The following is a 15,077-nucleotide window of genomic DNA, read 5'->3' as shown; positions in this document are numbered from 1 at the left end:
TTTCCAGCTCTACAGTGTCACTTTTAGAGATGTGGCAACCAGAACTGTGCACATTACTGTGTAGCAGAAGTATGGCCGTTCCACAGATTTGCATTGGGCTGTTGCACTACTGGTAGTTTCCCAGTTGCTTTCTCAATTACTTCTTATAAGTATGTGACTATTGGCTCAGTCTTCAATTCAAGACATTTTTTCCCTTATGAAGTATGTAGCTAAACACCTGTTAGCTTCAGATCAAGACGTTTATCCTATCAAAAACCAGATGATCAGAGCCTTGTAACATTAGTTCTTATGCTTGTACTGGTGAGAATATGAGTAGACAGACTTTCTTCTTATGCCCAGCAATATTCTGTTTTTGTATTGGTTCAAAGTTCAGTGGGCTTCTAATGAAGATACATACACCGTCATGTGAAAGACAGCAATCCCATGAATGCAATCACGGAGCTGGAATTCTAACACACACACACGCACACACACACCCCAACAACTGGATGGGCATGGTTTTCTTAAGAACTTTTGAATTACTATTCTGAATGTCAGGTTGGTTCTTTTCCAGGCAAAGTCTCTAATTTTACTTTGAATCACAATATCATAACTCACAAATCCCTATAGAAGTTGTTCCCCTCCCCATCCTGAGTGGGCATGATAGTCTCTCTCTCTCTCTCTCTGTGTGTGTGTGTGTGTGTGTGGTACATCTTAGTGATAAAACATATATGTTACATGCAGAATGCCCTGTAGGTTCCATTCTCTCATGAATGGCAATGTCTTCAGTTTTAGACCTTAGAGGGCCACTGTCACTTGGAATAAAAAGTTTGGGGCTAGATGGCCAATAGTCTAACCTGACATGAGGCAGCTTCATATATTAGTATGCTTAAAAGTTTTGTGTGGGGGTGTCAGGGACTGGGCAGAGGAGGAACGGTGGAGACCGCCTCCCCAGCCTGACCCTTCCAGAGAAGAAGACATTACAACAGGGGTTTGAGGGAGGTCACAGCTCAGAGGAAGGTGAGGCGAAATGTTGGGAAATAATGGGAGAGGAGGAGGAGGCAGAGCTGGAGCAGCTGGCTGGCATGTTACCACTAGAAAGCATTCCAGACCCACCATCTCCCAGAACCTGGTGAGCCTTAAAAGTAGGAGAGCGAAGAGCTCAAAGACAGATGACCCTAAGCGGCAACTGTCAAGGGGGTGGTGCTGTTGACCCCCTTGTGGGAGAGAAGGGCCATGGAGATTTACTTGGGACAACACCATTATTCCAAAAGGTTGCATTCCCAAGCCTCTCTCTGTAAATATTGAATAAAAAGCAGATGGCAAGGACTTTTCTTATCCGTTTCTGGCAACGGGCCATGGGGGTTGGTTCCTCTGCTGCCTGACAGGGGGAGGCTGAAACCAGACCCTTAGTAGCATCTTTTTAAGGAGTAATACGTTAGGTGAATACCTTCTGATAGGAATAAGCAATGTTTCTTTCTGCTTTAAATCCAAGTTCTCCGCCATCGCAGGCGTTTCCAAACACTGGCTTGCCTGTGTCAGCCTTTTTTTTTTTGGTCCCTTTTTATGACTTGAGGGACACTGAGTCTCCCCCACCCTTGGAGTCTGACAAACCTGTTAAAGTAAAAAGAAATGTGTCCCGCTGCTCCCCACTACCAGGCTAAGCTCCAGGCAAAATACTGTCATTGTGCTAAGTTCACAGAGGAGGTTAAGGAGAATAAGCCGAGCCGAAGGAGACTGCTGCTCAGAGATGCAACAGGAGCCTTCCCAGTCTTAGGTACTGTCCCAGTCTGCCTTTCGTAGAGCATGCTGGTCATCCCATACCAGACTAGAATATATTGCTGTCCTGACATCTCGGCTCAGCCTAATTCACATTAGCATCCCTCAGGTCAGCTGAATGCAATGGATGCTACTAGCTCCATATTAAATAGGGAACCTTCCCGACTTTATGGAAATGGATATGCCTGACAATAGGCAAAGGCATTGCAATCCTGTATTCAGCAAGAAGTCGTCGTCTTTCCACACACCTCAGAAAAGAACATTCTGCCATTCTGTGTTTTGTGCTTTTAGGAAAGATGCTTCATGGAAGTAATGTGCATTCGGGCAATAGGATGGGAGCCATTTTTTTCATCTTTTTCAGCAAATACTTCAGAGTTCATACTTAGAAAGATTTAAGGAGAGTCTGCCTCGATCACTTTCTCTCCTGTAGAGTTCATGGCATCTACCTTAAATCTCAGTTTCTTCTGCAGTTTAGATGGCAGGTTTGGAGCTTCATCCCCAGCCCAAGTCCGTGTTTAAGATATTCAAAATAGGAGTAAGCAGTGGCTTATTTTTTTCCATTTCCGTGCTGCTGCTTCAGCATAAACCAGCAATCTTGATCAGCAGGAAATAAATACATTCATATACATATATACATACATACAGCTTCCCCTTGCAGACTTAGGATATCTAGATTATAGGAAACATTCCTGATATGCATTAATAATTAATAATTATGAATAAATAATTTTACACTTTACCTTTTTTAAAAAAAGGAACCCCTGACACTTTTCAATTTGTCCTACAATATTAATTTTACGCATATATATTTCCTCTTCTGCATAGCAGCCTACAAGCAGCAGCCCATCAGTAGATAAAATACCTGTGGCATGCGTGAAATACTACAAAAGTTCCTTCAGGATCTGCCCAAAAGGGTTCTCTTTGCGGAGCTGAAACCTTCGTTTCTCAGAAATCTCTTGCCTGCCTGCCATGTAAGCAGTCTGCAAAGCGTTCAGCCATTGACTGCCTCTTGGCTAAGCTTACTAATGCACCGCTCTTGTCGGCTGCAATATATCACCAACCCCTTGCATCTTCCTGTGGCAGATCATGTAGCTTTCCTATTGCATCTTGGGTCATCTCCTTCTGGATTTGTGAACTTTGAAGTTAAGCCTCACTTAAACTGAACGCGCACTCTTAATAACAAAGAACATGCATCCCCATAGGACTATTCCTTTATTTTGCAACTCTACGTTGAAAATGGAAAGTGGGGCAGTGGGGGGTGGAACTGATTTCATAGAAGTCTGGAGTCCCATTTTAATATATCTGAAATAAAAGTTTTCTACATGCTAGGCACAAGGTAAATGAAAAAAAGATGACTAAGAATGCAATCCTATTCATTCATTGAGTTCAGTGAGACTTACTTGAAGTGTGCATAGGATTGCAGCTTCCTTTTCAGTGACTTCCATGGTGAGATTAATGTAGAAGTGAATTTGAAGCATCCCACACACATTGACCTTGCAGCAGTACCTTGTGTTTAGTACGTCTTAGTCGGCAACCCTGTACCAACTTACCTGGGAGTGAGCCAGTAACCATGTATAGTATATTAAAAACCATGGACACAGTTCATCCCCATGCAGGTAGTGGAATCAGATTTATCTGTGTGGGACTGTATTGGTTGTTCAGTATATGTTGCTCATAAATGAATTCCTCGCTGAGTCCTTCACATGACATGACCAGATTACATATGAATCTTGCCAGAGGAACTGAAGGGAAAATTCAGCTTATAACACTTTGGGCCACAAAGCTTCATAGCCTTTGAAGGGTCTCTTCTAACTTGTTTATTCTAAGGCAACAAGTTAGAGTAAATAAGTGGCTCTAACACCTATGACTCAATGAATACCAATGATTATAGTAATATATACTGGTTTGTCAGGGAGGCTAACTTGTGGCCCTTCAGTGTAATTAGACTACAGCTTCCATGGTTTCTACTCATTGGCCATGTGGGCTGGGACTGCTGGGAGTTGTTGTCCATCAATATCTGGAGGATCACAGGGTAGCCACCCCTGTTGTATGAATTTTGTTGTTGGCATCTGTCTGTCTAAAGAGACAATGGAGTACAGGAGTGAAGTCAAACATTGTGTTAGCAACACTGAAGCTTGGGCAGTGTGCTTGGAGGTTCTGGGCTGCCCAGACAACAAGACACCCCTCTCAGCCTTGCCGATGTGGTCCAAAATAAAAAGCAATACATTTGGCACCAGCTTGGCTGTAGAAGTTGCTGGAAAGAAGTGTACAAGGCACCATGCAGTCGTCTTAGGGACTCCATCCCAGATTTGTTAGGCTTTACTCCTTAGCCTGTTCTTCTCCCAAAGATGTCCCGCAGGGTGGCAGAGGTTTAGGGTCCTTTTTTTAGATGGGCCACCTTCTCAGGTTAATGAGCCCCACCTCTACCTCTCACTTCCCTCTGTAGCACGTGTAGAAACCGCTGCCTTGACCATTGGACTCACTATTGGTCTCATCCGCTCACCACCACAGCTTCTCTTCACATGTAGGGAAAAGTCCCTAACTCTGAGGGTTTGAGACGCAACAGCTACCCTCACCTGGTTTACCTGGCCAATCAAAGCTGTTTCCCAGGGTGTGGCTACTTGTCACATGCTGACAGCTTATAGGAGCCACATGTTAGGACTGAGTTCAGGGTGGGGATCAAGGGTGGACAAACTACCCCAGAAGGAGGTACTACTCTTCCCCTAATGCCCTCTACACCCCTGTGTATGCATTACTGCCACGCTATTGTAGTTTTCCAGTACTCCTAATTAAAGTTTGGAAGAGGGAGAGAAGGACGGCCCTAATAACTTTATGACACAGTGCTTTTTTCTTTTCTTTTTTTGTTCCTCGTGTCCATAATATTCTTTTTTCCCCCCCTAGCTGCGACAATTAGTTAATATGTGCATCAACCCAGATCCAGAGAAGCGACCGGACATCACCTATGTTTATGATGTAGCAAAACGTATGCATGCACATACCGCCACCAGCTAAGAGACTTGGCAGCTTATGAAGAGAAAGGAAAAAAACAACAAACCCACCGGAATCATTCAAGTATTGTTGTGCAAAACCTCTTCCACCTTTTCTCCCATTTGTCTGCGTCACCTAAAGTTTAGTTACATGCGATGAGAATGTTTAGCAGTTTCGTCACAGAGTTAATAAGCTAAAATGAAGTATTTTTTTTTTAAAAAAAGTTTTAATGGAAAACATGGAACAGTTCTGAACATGACAGAATAAGAAAATCGGCAATCCTTTCTGACTTCTGAAAGCTGCAATTTCACACATATTTCTACATAAAGAGCAATGATTTTACATGGGAATAATATTTTGCTCTACGTATCAGTTGCAGTTTTGCATATGAGCACAACAGTGGACTCCTTAAAGGAATACTGTTGAAACTGCTCCTCAGTTGTTTTCAGTAATGTGTGGAAGTGATGAATCAGCACAAATTGGTGAATTTATTGTTCATTAGTGAATATATTGTTCCTTTTCCCTAGATTAGGATTTTATTTTATTTTTTTTAAAAAGGAATTTTGCAGTTTACGGTTTTCCTCATCAAAATAAATGTAGATAGAAACCATTTTATTTGCTGTTGAGCTTTGATGCAGCCGCTGAATGTGAAAAAGAATTGGTTTTATTTTATTTTTCCTCAGAAATTGTCCAACACTGAAAAAAGAATAAATTTGGTCAGCTGTTGTTTTTAAAATCCTTGTACAGTACCTTAACCCCAGCTCCTAAAACTTGATATCATGTATTTGTATTATGCTGTGCCTTGCTGCTCCGAGCCTCTGGGCGGACAGAAAAGAGTGGTGTATTTGTACAGGGCCTAGAATTCTGAAAGCATCACTGCCACAATCTGTAGGTCTCAAGATGGCGCTCGACAAAGTTAAGCATTTGCAAATCCCTTTTCATTCAGTGGTGGATTGCTAAGCAAGTCATATCAGTGACAAAGTGCCTAATCTGGGCTGAATTTATCCAGATAATCCTTCATTCTATATATTGACTTAGTTTTAAAGGCCAGTTCAGCCTTCCCCAGGCTGGTGCCCGCCTAATGTTTGGGAGGACAAGTCCCATCAGCCAACAAGGTAATCCAGGCTGAGACAGAGGAAAGGTGTAGTCCAAAATATGCAGATATTGCCAGACTGGGGAGGGCTGGGCTAGTTTACACCCAGCAACATTCAGTGTAAGGTACACATTATATAAAATGGCCAAATGCTTGAAATGTCCTAAGTATGGCATCTTCTCCTTGCGCTGATGCTCCCAGCGTGAATCAGAGAGTTGTTTTCTTTTCCTTTTTACACCACTGCAAACCAGCAACAGGAATGGGTTTTGGCTGCCTAGAGTCAAAGCTTCAAAGGAATAGGCAATCTTTGTGGCAGCCAGTCATTGATATGAATTGTCCGTTACAATGCAGACATCTGCTTCCTAAATAATTTATGTGTCTTAGAAGGGTATTTTGTTCCCCGAAAACGTTCACTTGAGATTTTTAAAAAGAGAGTTTTCTTCTTTTCTTTCTTTCTTTCTTTTTTTGCATTAGCTTATATTCCAAAGCGAAATTCATAATTAATTGAATAAACATTCAAGGCCCTGAACGGGGTATTTGTTATGGAGCATGGAAGCATTATGTTGTAGCTACAAGTGTCGTTTTACATAGTCCTTTAAAATCCTGACCGGACAGCCTGCAAATCTATGACGTGTCAAGGTGGGTTGGTTAACAGTTACAGGAGTTGACAGGTAGAATTTTAATCCTACTGTGACACATTTATCTCTGAGAACAAACAAGAAGCCATACAGTATTTTTTGTGTGCACAATAAACCAACAAATTTTACTAATTCACTATGCAGCCATGTGCAGTTAGGCTCATCAGCAGAAAACTTTAAAATGTAAATGCAACCTGCACTCCTCAGGAGGCAATGCCTAAGAGTGAAGCCAGGCATGGCATTTTGGAGAATCTGATATGTGGCAGTCGCCTGCCATGGAGCAGAGCCAAAGGCAGGTTTGGCTTCCATAATCAAAACTGTTGCCTTCCACCACTGGGTAAGATGCATCTGTGGGTAGACGTGGGTGCAGTGAATAAGTGGCAACAGCAGCAAGCAGCCACGCCATGGCATGGGCCAGATCTCCCGACTCCTGACCACGAAGCAAAACGGAAAGGTTTACTAAGTCCCTTCAAGGGTTGCTGTGCACAGTTGGTGGGGTGCATTTGGCTTGGTGGACACCATTTAGGCAGGCCTAATCCAGAGCTTTTTTAATTGTTCGTGTTCATGCCACTTGAATGTCCACAGCAATAGTGGGATCCACTGTGCACCCAGTCTCCTAGATCTGGGTCCTAGCACAAAATGGGTTTGCATGGAGCCATGATTGAGCTAGTTGAAAAGATGTTCTGCTTCCTTAACCTACAAAATTCAGAACGTGAATGCAATATGAACACTTCCGTTAGGATGATCCGTAATAGTTTTCTTTTTTCACCCTGAATGAGGCTAAAAATAGGTTTGCTAAAAAGAGCATAGGACAAGAAAGTAATCTCTTGATCCTCGTTGCCAAGTGCTACTATGCAAAAGTATTCCAGCCTTTCATTAAGTCTGTTTCACCCCATCTCCCTCCACCTACTTTTAGGTCATTTTACAGGTCCGATGGAGAAGGACTGCTACGTTTAACATAGTAATATGATTTTCATCAGGTGTTTTGCATGTTTAGTTGGATGTTGCACTGAATTCTGTAGGTTTTACTCCAAAGCAAGTGGCACAAATTGCAGCTTTGTAAGTTTCACATGTGTACCTTTATTACAAAACGCATGCTTTTGGGAAGCCAAAACCTGCTTCTAGAAGAAAATAGTGTTGGCAATAATTATGAAGCTTGCTAAGCTAATATGCCTACAGTATAAAGGTGTTTAAAAAATAATAACAATAAAAGAAATACTTCCAGTGTTGATAATGTAAGATGCATTCTGTCGAAGGACCAATTAAGTTGATTTCAGAAGCCAGCAAAAAGAACGTTTCTGATGAGATGCTTGGTAAGCTTGTGTCATATTAAGAAGGTCGGGCTGGGCACCGACGCCATTCAGGCACTCTACAATGGCAAAACGATTTGCTACGCCACACAAATTCATAGTAATGAAGATAGCTCTGCCAGTGGATCACTTGAGCAGCCTCTTCATAATCTCTTCTGCTTGCCAGAGCTTCTAGGACTTGGAAGCAACCAAAGGGTAAATATGAGAATCCCACTTAACAAGTTGCAGTAAAAGCTAGGGAAGAAAAAGACCTAAGTCCCTAGAAGCGGCATGCCTTCTCTTGCACGGTTCTGGTAACACTGGAAGGATGACATTATATATTTCAGATTGGCAAGGTGGAAACTTCCCATGTGGGTATCGCTAGCCACAAGCAGAAGCATGTCTTCCTTTCAATGCTACTGGAGCAGTCAAAACTGATGAACAAGCTACAGTTCACACTTTGGTTTTCCCTCCATCTGTGCAATATCTCATCTTGCTCTCATTAGCTCCCTTCATAGTTGATAGTGGAAAGGAGATGAAGTTATGTGACTTCGCTTCTACAAAACCTGGTGCTTGTTAATGTGTGTAGAAGATGGTGGCAGGGTGGATGGATGGCTTGGCAGTCTGCCGAATCATCTTACCCTGTTTGCCTGGTTCCTTGCCAGGTATCAGAAAGTGGAAGGGTTGAGGAAAAGAGTTGAAAAAAAAGCTAGCCGCAGACAGTATAGGTTCAGTTGTAGCAGAGGTGGAATTATTTTCACTGGAACTTCATTCTATCCAAGCTCAATTCTAATCAAAGGCCAGTCTACGCTTCCTGATAAGAGTAAAATAGAACTTACTCAGTGTCACCTAGGGCTAATCTTTCTGACACTGTATACTTATATATAACGAGTTAATAAATGCCTTAACTTTATCTTCAGCACTCATGGAAAATAGACATTTGTGTAGATGACTCTTTTGAAATGAATGTATTAATCAATAACCAAAACATGTATAATTTTCTGCTGCCTTATACTCAGTTGTACTGTAATATTCCAAATAATATTTGTTGTGCTTTCTGCACCCACTCTCTGCACAAGGAATTGTACTCTTTGTTTGGAAAGCTATGTTGTACAATATCTTGATATAAAAAGGCTACACAAATTAAATAAATTGGAAAGTGAAACAACTTTGATGTCCTTTTTTTTTGCCCTTCAACGTTTATTTACAAGAATGTGCAAGGTGATTTGTTTACTGAAAATGTTATTGGGAACTGAATTTGACTTAAGATGGCAAGTCCAAGCAACATAAATATTTGAGTACTCCGAACCATCTTCTGTAACCCCCTTAAAATGGCCACTAATTCCAAAAACAGCAGTTCTTTTCAAACATTTGCAGACAGGTAAGTGCTCCGTGGGCTGAAAGGATGCTTGCAAAGTAAGATGTTCATTGGTCCACCCCCCGCCCGTCCCCGTCCCCCCAATGCAGTCAGTCACACATCTTTGCAAGTTTCCCAATGTGCAGCAAAACATAGGTACAACAGGGGTACAGCCTGCCACTGAAGCCTGTGAATACTGACCATCTACTGTACTAAGTATGTTTGGAAAAAACCTACATGCAGGGATTGCATAACAGCATCTATACAGGCCACAGCAACTCCTCTGCCATTTGCAACGTGGCTTCTGGACAAGTTCCTCAACACCACCTGCATAATTAAACTCTGGGAACATTGAACCAAGTCCTTCTCACCACCCTAACCCAAGGCCAGAGCTATGTACATCCTGATTTTTATATTCCATTTGTTTGTTTTTTTAAAAAAATCTGTGCCAAGAAATTGTTCAAATTTCCCACTAGTGAGTGAGAACCTTCTTGTTTCCCACTTAGATTTTGATAGCGTTGTCCATTAGTGATTATTTTTAATTGCTGCTTCTTTTTTAATATCATTTTAAATGGATTGTTAGGGCTTTTAATTGCAAGATTGGTTTTATGGTTGTTTTACTCAGTGTCACCTTGAGCACCTGGTGAATAAACATAATAGGCAAACAGATCAGCTTCCTTTGCATAACTTATCCTGCATGGAGAGGAATATATACCTATAATGTCCACTGATGTCCTGGCCCTCTAGAAATCCCATTTTTCTCCTTCTGAATCCTATCTTGAGTAGAGAGGTATAACTCTGAATCTATTCTCTGTCTTGAATAGAGTGGTGTAATGTACATGAGTGTTTTCATGTACAAATTGTGTTTGCTGCAAAAGCTTATAACTGCCACTGATTAGTTGCTGGCCTGGCACAATTAGCTGCAAATGCTCTTCGTATTTTTTTGTGTGTGGCTTGTTCTATGTTACAATGTAGTGCTTTGGGTATACCTTTTTCATCACATACTGATGAGATGCCAGTGAAGCTGTTTGCTTCCTGTTCCATTCACCCTGCAAGCTAATTGCATTGTACAAGAGGACTTGTGTGCAGTTGTGTCCTCTGGGCATAAGGTGGGAGTGTAGTCTGAGGTAATCCTTCATAGTTGTGTTTTTTAAGTTACACCTGAAAAAACTGGGTCAAAAGTGATCCTGTGTTTTGCATCAACGTTCCATTTGTGAATGGCCAGGTCTCAAGTTACAAGGAGACACGTCTTTTATGAATTAAAGGTAAAGGGATCCCTGACCAGTAGGTCCAGTCGTGGCCAACTCTGGGGTTGCGGCGCTCATCTCGCTTTATTGGCCGAGGGAGCCGGCGTACAGCTTCCGGGTCATGTGTCCAGCATGACTAAGCCGCTTCTGGCGAACCAGAGCAGCGCACAGAAACGCCGTTTACCTTCCTGCCGGAGTGGTACCTATTTATCTACTTGCACTTTGACGTGCTTTCGAACTGCTAGGTTGGCAGGAGCAGGGACCAAGCAACAGGAGCTCACCCCGTTGCGGGGATTTGAACCGCCGACCTTCTGATTGGCAAGTCCTAGGCTCTGTGGTTTAACCCGCAGCGCCACCCGTGTCCTTTTTTATGAATTACACTGTTTCAAATAGATACACAAACACATCGGCAACCACAATTCATTGTCTCCTTCAGAAAAGGCGCTGTATTGAATTCGGCAAATAAACTCCACTCTGTGAGATGCTACTGTGCTGTAATGGTCACTACATCTACCTACTCAAAGCCCAGGAGGTGAGGATGGGAGTGATTCAGACCACCAGTTTCCTTGCCATGATATTTTGTAGTATGTGATGGGATCAGAACGAGAAGGTAGCACTCCCCTCTGACAAATTAGATTGGAGGTCCACCTAGTTCAGTACTCTGCCTCCAGCAATGACCAACCAGATATGTCAGGGAAGGTCATGAGTAGAGCAAAATAGAAATATCCACCCTGTGCAGGCATGAAAGTGGTGCTGAAGCTGAGTGTCTATTCGAAAATGTGTTAACCGTGGCCCTATTATAGTTGACACAATGGCTCCACAAGGATGCTACCTTGACAGCTGCAAAAAAACCACACCAAAAAAGCACCATATCATTTTTTTTTTGTTTTCCAAGGAAAGTGCATTTTCTCTTTCTCAGCTATTTTTTTGTTTTTGTGTTCACAGCTCCACGTGCACTTTTTCCCCTGGCATCCCACTATTTCCCATCTTTCAGCACAGCTGCCAGTTTCCCTTGGTGAACACAACCAATCCATCCTCTTCCCATTCGCAGTCTTGTCACCCTTTGACAACATGCTATCTTTTTCTTCCTTTGAGGAACTGTAGTCCGGGCATGGTCTTTCATTCTTTGCTCTTCTAGAGTAAAACACCAAGTTTTTTGTTTCTTTGTTTTTTTCTACTCCTCCACCCTTCCATTCCAGCATCATGTTGATAATACTTTTAGAAGTTTCCTTCCTCTTGCCTCTTTTTCTTTCATTTTCTTCATTTCTATATATATTCCAAGAATGCATGCAGCATGACATTTTCAGTACCTTTAAGACGAAGAGGATAACTGGTTGGTCTTTTAAGAACCATCCAGATCTGCCCAGCACCAAAGACTAAAAGATGGGAGACCATGCACCTAAGACAGTTGGGTGGCCTCCTTTTGGCAACTCCTGCAGCCAAGCTTGCGCCAAATGTATTACTCGGCTTTCATTTGGACCACAACAGCGAGGCCAAGAGTGTCTTGCCGTCAGGGCAGCCCAGGACCTCCAAGCACACTGCCCTGGCTTGCGTCCCAGAGAAACCACTTTCGTGCTGCTCATGCGGCATGTAGACTTCACCCCCAGAGGCACACTCCATTGTCTCGAGACAGATGGATGCCAACAACGAGAACTCAGCAGCCCTATATCCTTTTCCCTTCATGCAGAGGGCACAGCCCTGTGTAGCCATCAGAGATCTCTGAGAATTTCCTTTCACACATAGGAAACTACCTCATGCAGTCTAGCTCAACAGAGAAGCTGAGGATTCATCCAGGACCACTTCTGCAAGCAGAACCGATGATCCAGCACTGAGCTCTTCCCCCAAAGGATTTGTTGTTGTTGTTTAGTCGTTTAGTCGTGTCTGACTCTTCGTGACCCCATGGACCAGAGCACGCCAGGCACTCCTGTCTTCCACTGCTTCCCGCAGTTTGGTCAAACTCATGCTGGTAGCTTCAAGAACACTGTCCAACCATCTCGCCCTCTGTCATCCCCTTCCCCTCGTGCCATCCATTCTTTTCCAGGGAGTCTTCTCTTCTTATGAGGTGGCCAAAGTATTGGAGCCTCAGCTTCACGATCTGTCCTTCCAGTGAGCACTCAGGGCTGATTTCCTTCAGAATGGATAGGTTTGATCTTCTTGCAGTCCATGGGACTCTCAAGAGTCTCCTCCAGCACCATAATCCAAAAGCATCAATTCTTCAGGGATCAGCCTTCTTTATGGTCCAGCTCTCACTTTCATACATCACTACTGGGAAAACCATAGCTTTAACTATACGGATAGCCCCTTTCATATGTGGGGCATGGAGCTGTGTTCTGGAAGAGCTGCATAAATAAAACCAACATTAGCTTGTATCTGTATGGAGAGAGAAAGGAATCAAGCCACTGCTCTCTGCACAGCCTCCTATCTTAGTGCTGTATTTCACCGTCCTCCTTATGACCTGAGAATTTCTCCCTAAACTTTCAAGGGCTTGACAGCCGGCCGTCTTAGGCACACAATACAATATGTTCATAAATCTCTTTGGTGGGAGGCAGGGGGGGGGGGGAGAGAATGAAGCAATTATTTGGGCTTGCAGGCTGTTTCTATTGGTATCGGTGTTAAGTTGCAGCTGTTAGCAGGCCTGTGACACCAGTTCAGGCTTCATTAAATAGAGCCCTGCTGATAGAGGCTATTGATCCGACAGCTAGCACAGGTGTACTACGCCACAATATGTCCTCCCCCCGCCCACCCTTTACTCCTCTCTTGGGATAACCAATCGGAAGAATTGACCCACTTGCCTGGAGTGTTGAGAAACCGACGTGCAGTTTGATTTCAATTGTCAGTCTGACCGCTAACCCTGTAAATCAAGTCCCGGCCATGGGAGGGTTGCGGCGTTTTCAGCTCTTTGTTACATATGCCTAAATCCTAAGACGGGTCTAATTAATGGGATTTGTCTTTCAGCCCTCTGCGTGGCTGTTAATGTCCTATCTGGTGCCACCTTCTCGCCATAGGAATAAGAAAAGTTCCAATTCTACACCCAGAATGACTTGATCTAAAGGGATAAATTGGATAGGGGGATTTTCTTTAAAAATTAAAGGCTTTTTTAAATCTAAAAAATAAACATTACTAATTGAAATTTAGAAATGCATGCACTTTGATTTTAAAGAAAAGTGCTTATTTTTAAAGAAAAGCATCTATTATTTTTACACATCTGCCTTGCTAGACAATACTAAAGTCTTCTCTACAGCACAGTCTGATACAAACCTACTCAGAAGTAAGCCCATTGAGCCTTATATGGGTTTACTACTCAGTAAATGGGTATATTCTGCAGCATCCATTTTCCATCTCCAGCCAGCCAATGGCCTACAAAGCTCACAAGCTGATCTCCAGGTGTTTGACATTCCCGATTTGTCCTCAAAATGCAAATAGGGTTTCTGTTTAGGTATCAATAGCTATTGATAGATTCTCCCCCCTTTTTTTAGTTTCCCCCAAGCCCTTTTCTGAAAGCTAAGTAAGGCTGGTTCAGATGCTGTTCCTTCCTCTCTGGTAGGTACTGTATGTAAGAAATAGTAATGATGCAAATTCAGATTTGGAATGGAGAAATCCATGCCCCATTTCAAACCACAGGCACTGGAGTTGCCTTGCCCTAGCCTCTCTGCTCATCCCCCTGCCTTCGTGCAAATTCCCATGGGATGGGAAATATAGGCGGAAGGGGAGCTTCCTTGCAGAGTCAGGCTTGCCGAGAGCCTGATATTTTTGATCATCATTTCCTGCTAGGAGCCATTCTCTGTACACAGAGAATTCAGATTCTGCATCAATTCTGTAACCTGCATGGCTCACACAAATTTGCTTTAAATCCCCACCCCTCCCAACATATTTACAGAATTTATTCTGGCTTTGCTACACATGGAGGAGTCGAGAACTACGTAGGGGACTGAAGCCCTGTCCCTCAAAATACTGTTTTTGGGATGTTTCACCAGACATTGCTAACATTAAAACATATCTTCATTAATCTATGGGCTAGGAACTTGTTGCTGGGGGGGGGGGTTTGCACAAAAATCTGATACATGCATACATAAAAATGCATGCTCTTTGAGTTCTTTCCTGCATTCAGGTAGGCAGATTTCTACATCTCTTCCCCAATCATGCTGCTTGGCTTTGTGACTTATCTGATCAATATATGGTCTATTTAATGTGGGGGGACGGACGACTGTGACCCTCCAGGTGTTGCTGAACCCTAAGCGTGTTTCTAGAAGATGGCTTAATTTGAAAGTAGGTTGCTCAGATATCACAAACGGGCAACAGAGGTGTGGTTGTTATCATCAAAATCATCATCATCATCATCAGATTCCCTTGCATACACTTCAGGTTACATACGCTTCATGTTACAGACTCCGCTAACCCAGAAATAGTGCTTCAGGTTAAGAACTTTGCTTCAGGATAAGAACAGAAATCGTGCTCCGGTGGCGTGGCGGCAGCAGGAGGCCCCATTAGCTAAAGTGGTGCTTCAGGTTAAGAACAGTTTCAGGTTAAGAACAGACCTCTGGAACGAATGAAATACTTAACCCGAGGTACCACTGTATGGTCAGAGTGTAAGACTAGGGATTGGGAGACCAGAATTCGAATCCCCGTGCAGCAACGAAGTTCACAGGGTAAACTTTGGCCAGCTGCAGTCTCTCGGCCTGCAGAATGAGAGGGAGAGGTAGGGAGATC

General features: G+C 43.1%; 1 protein-coding gene across 4 annotated transcripts in view; it reads left to right on the top strand.

Annotated features, from left to right (window-relative positions):
* NEK7 (NIMA related kinase 7) overlaps positions 1-8,934 on the top strand; it is an 86,256-nt gene extending 77,322 nt beyond the window's left edge. For all 4 annotated transcript variants that reach the window (XM_081914949.1, XM_081914946.1, XM_081914947.1 and 1 more), the window contains one exon: positions 4,660-8,934. In XM_081914949.1, the coding sequence (XP_081771075.1) occupies positions 4,660-4,770 (111 nt within the window). In that variant the 3' untranslated portion in view covers positions 4,771-8,934. The remainder of the gene's footprint in view (positions 1-4,659) is intronic.
* Positions 8,935-15,077: the final 6,143 nt, after the last annotated feature.

The sequence above is a fragment of the Podarcis melisellensis genome, assembly GCF_964234715.1.
Source record: "Podarcis melisellensis genome assembly, chromosome: 6".
Classification (NCBI taxonomy): Eukaryota; Metazoa; Chordata; class Lepidosauria; order Squamata; family Lacertidae; genus Podarcis; species Podarcis melisellensis.
Note: the sequence above shows the minus strand (reverse complement) of the source record. Positions and strands in the feature narration are given on the sequence as shown.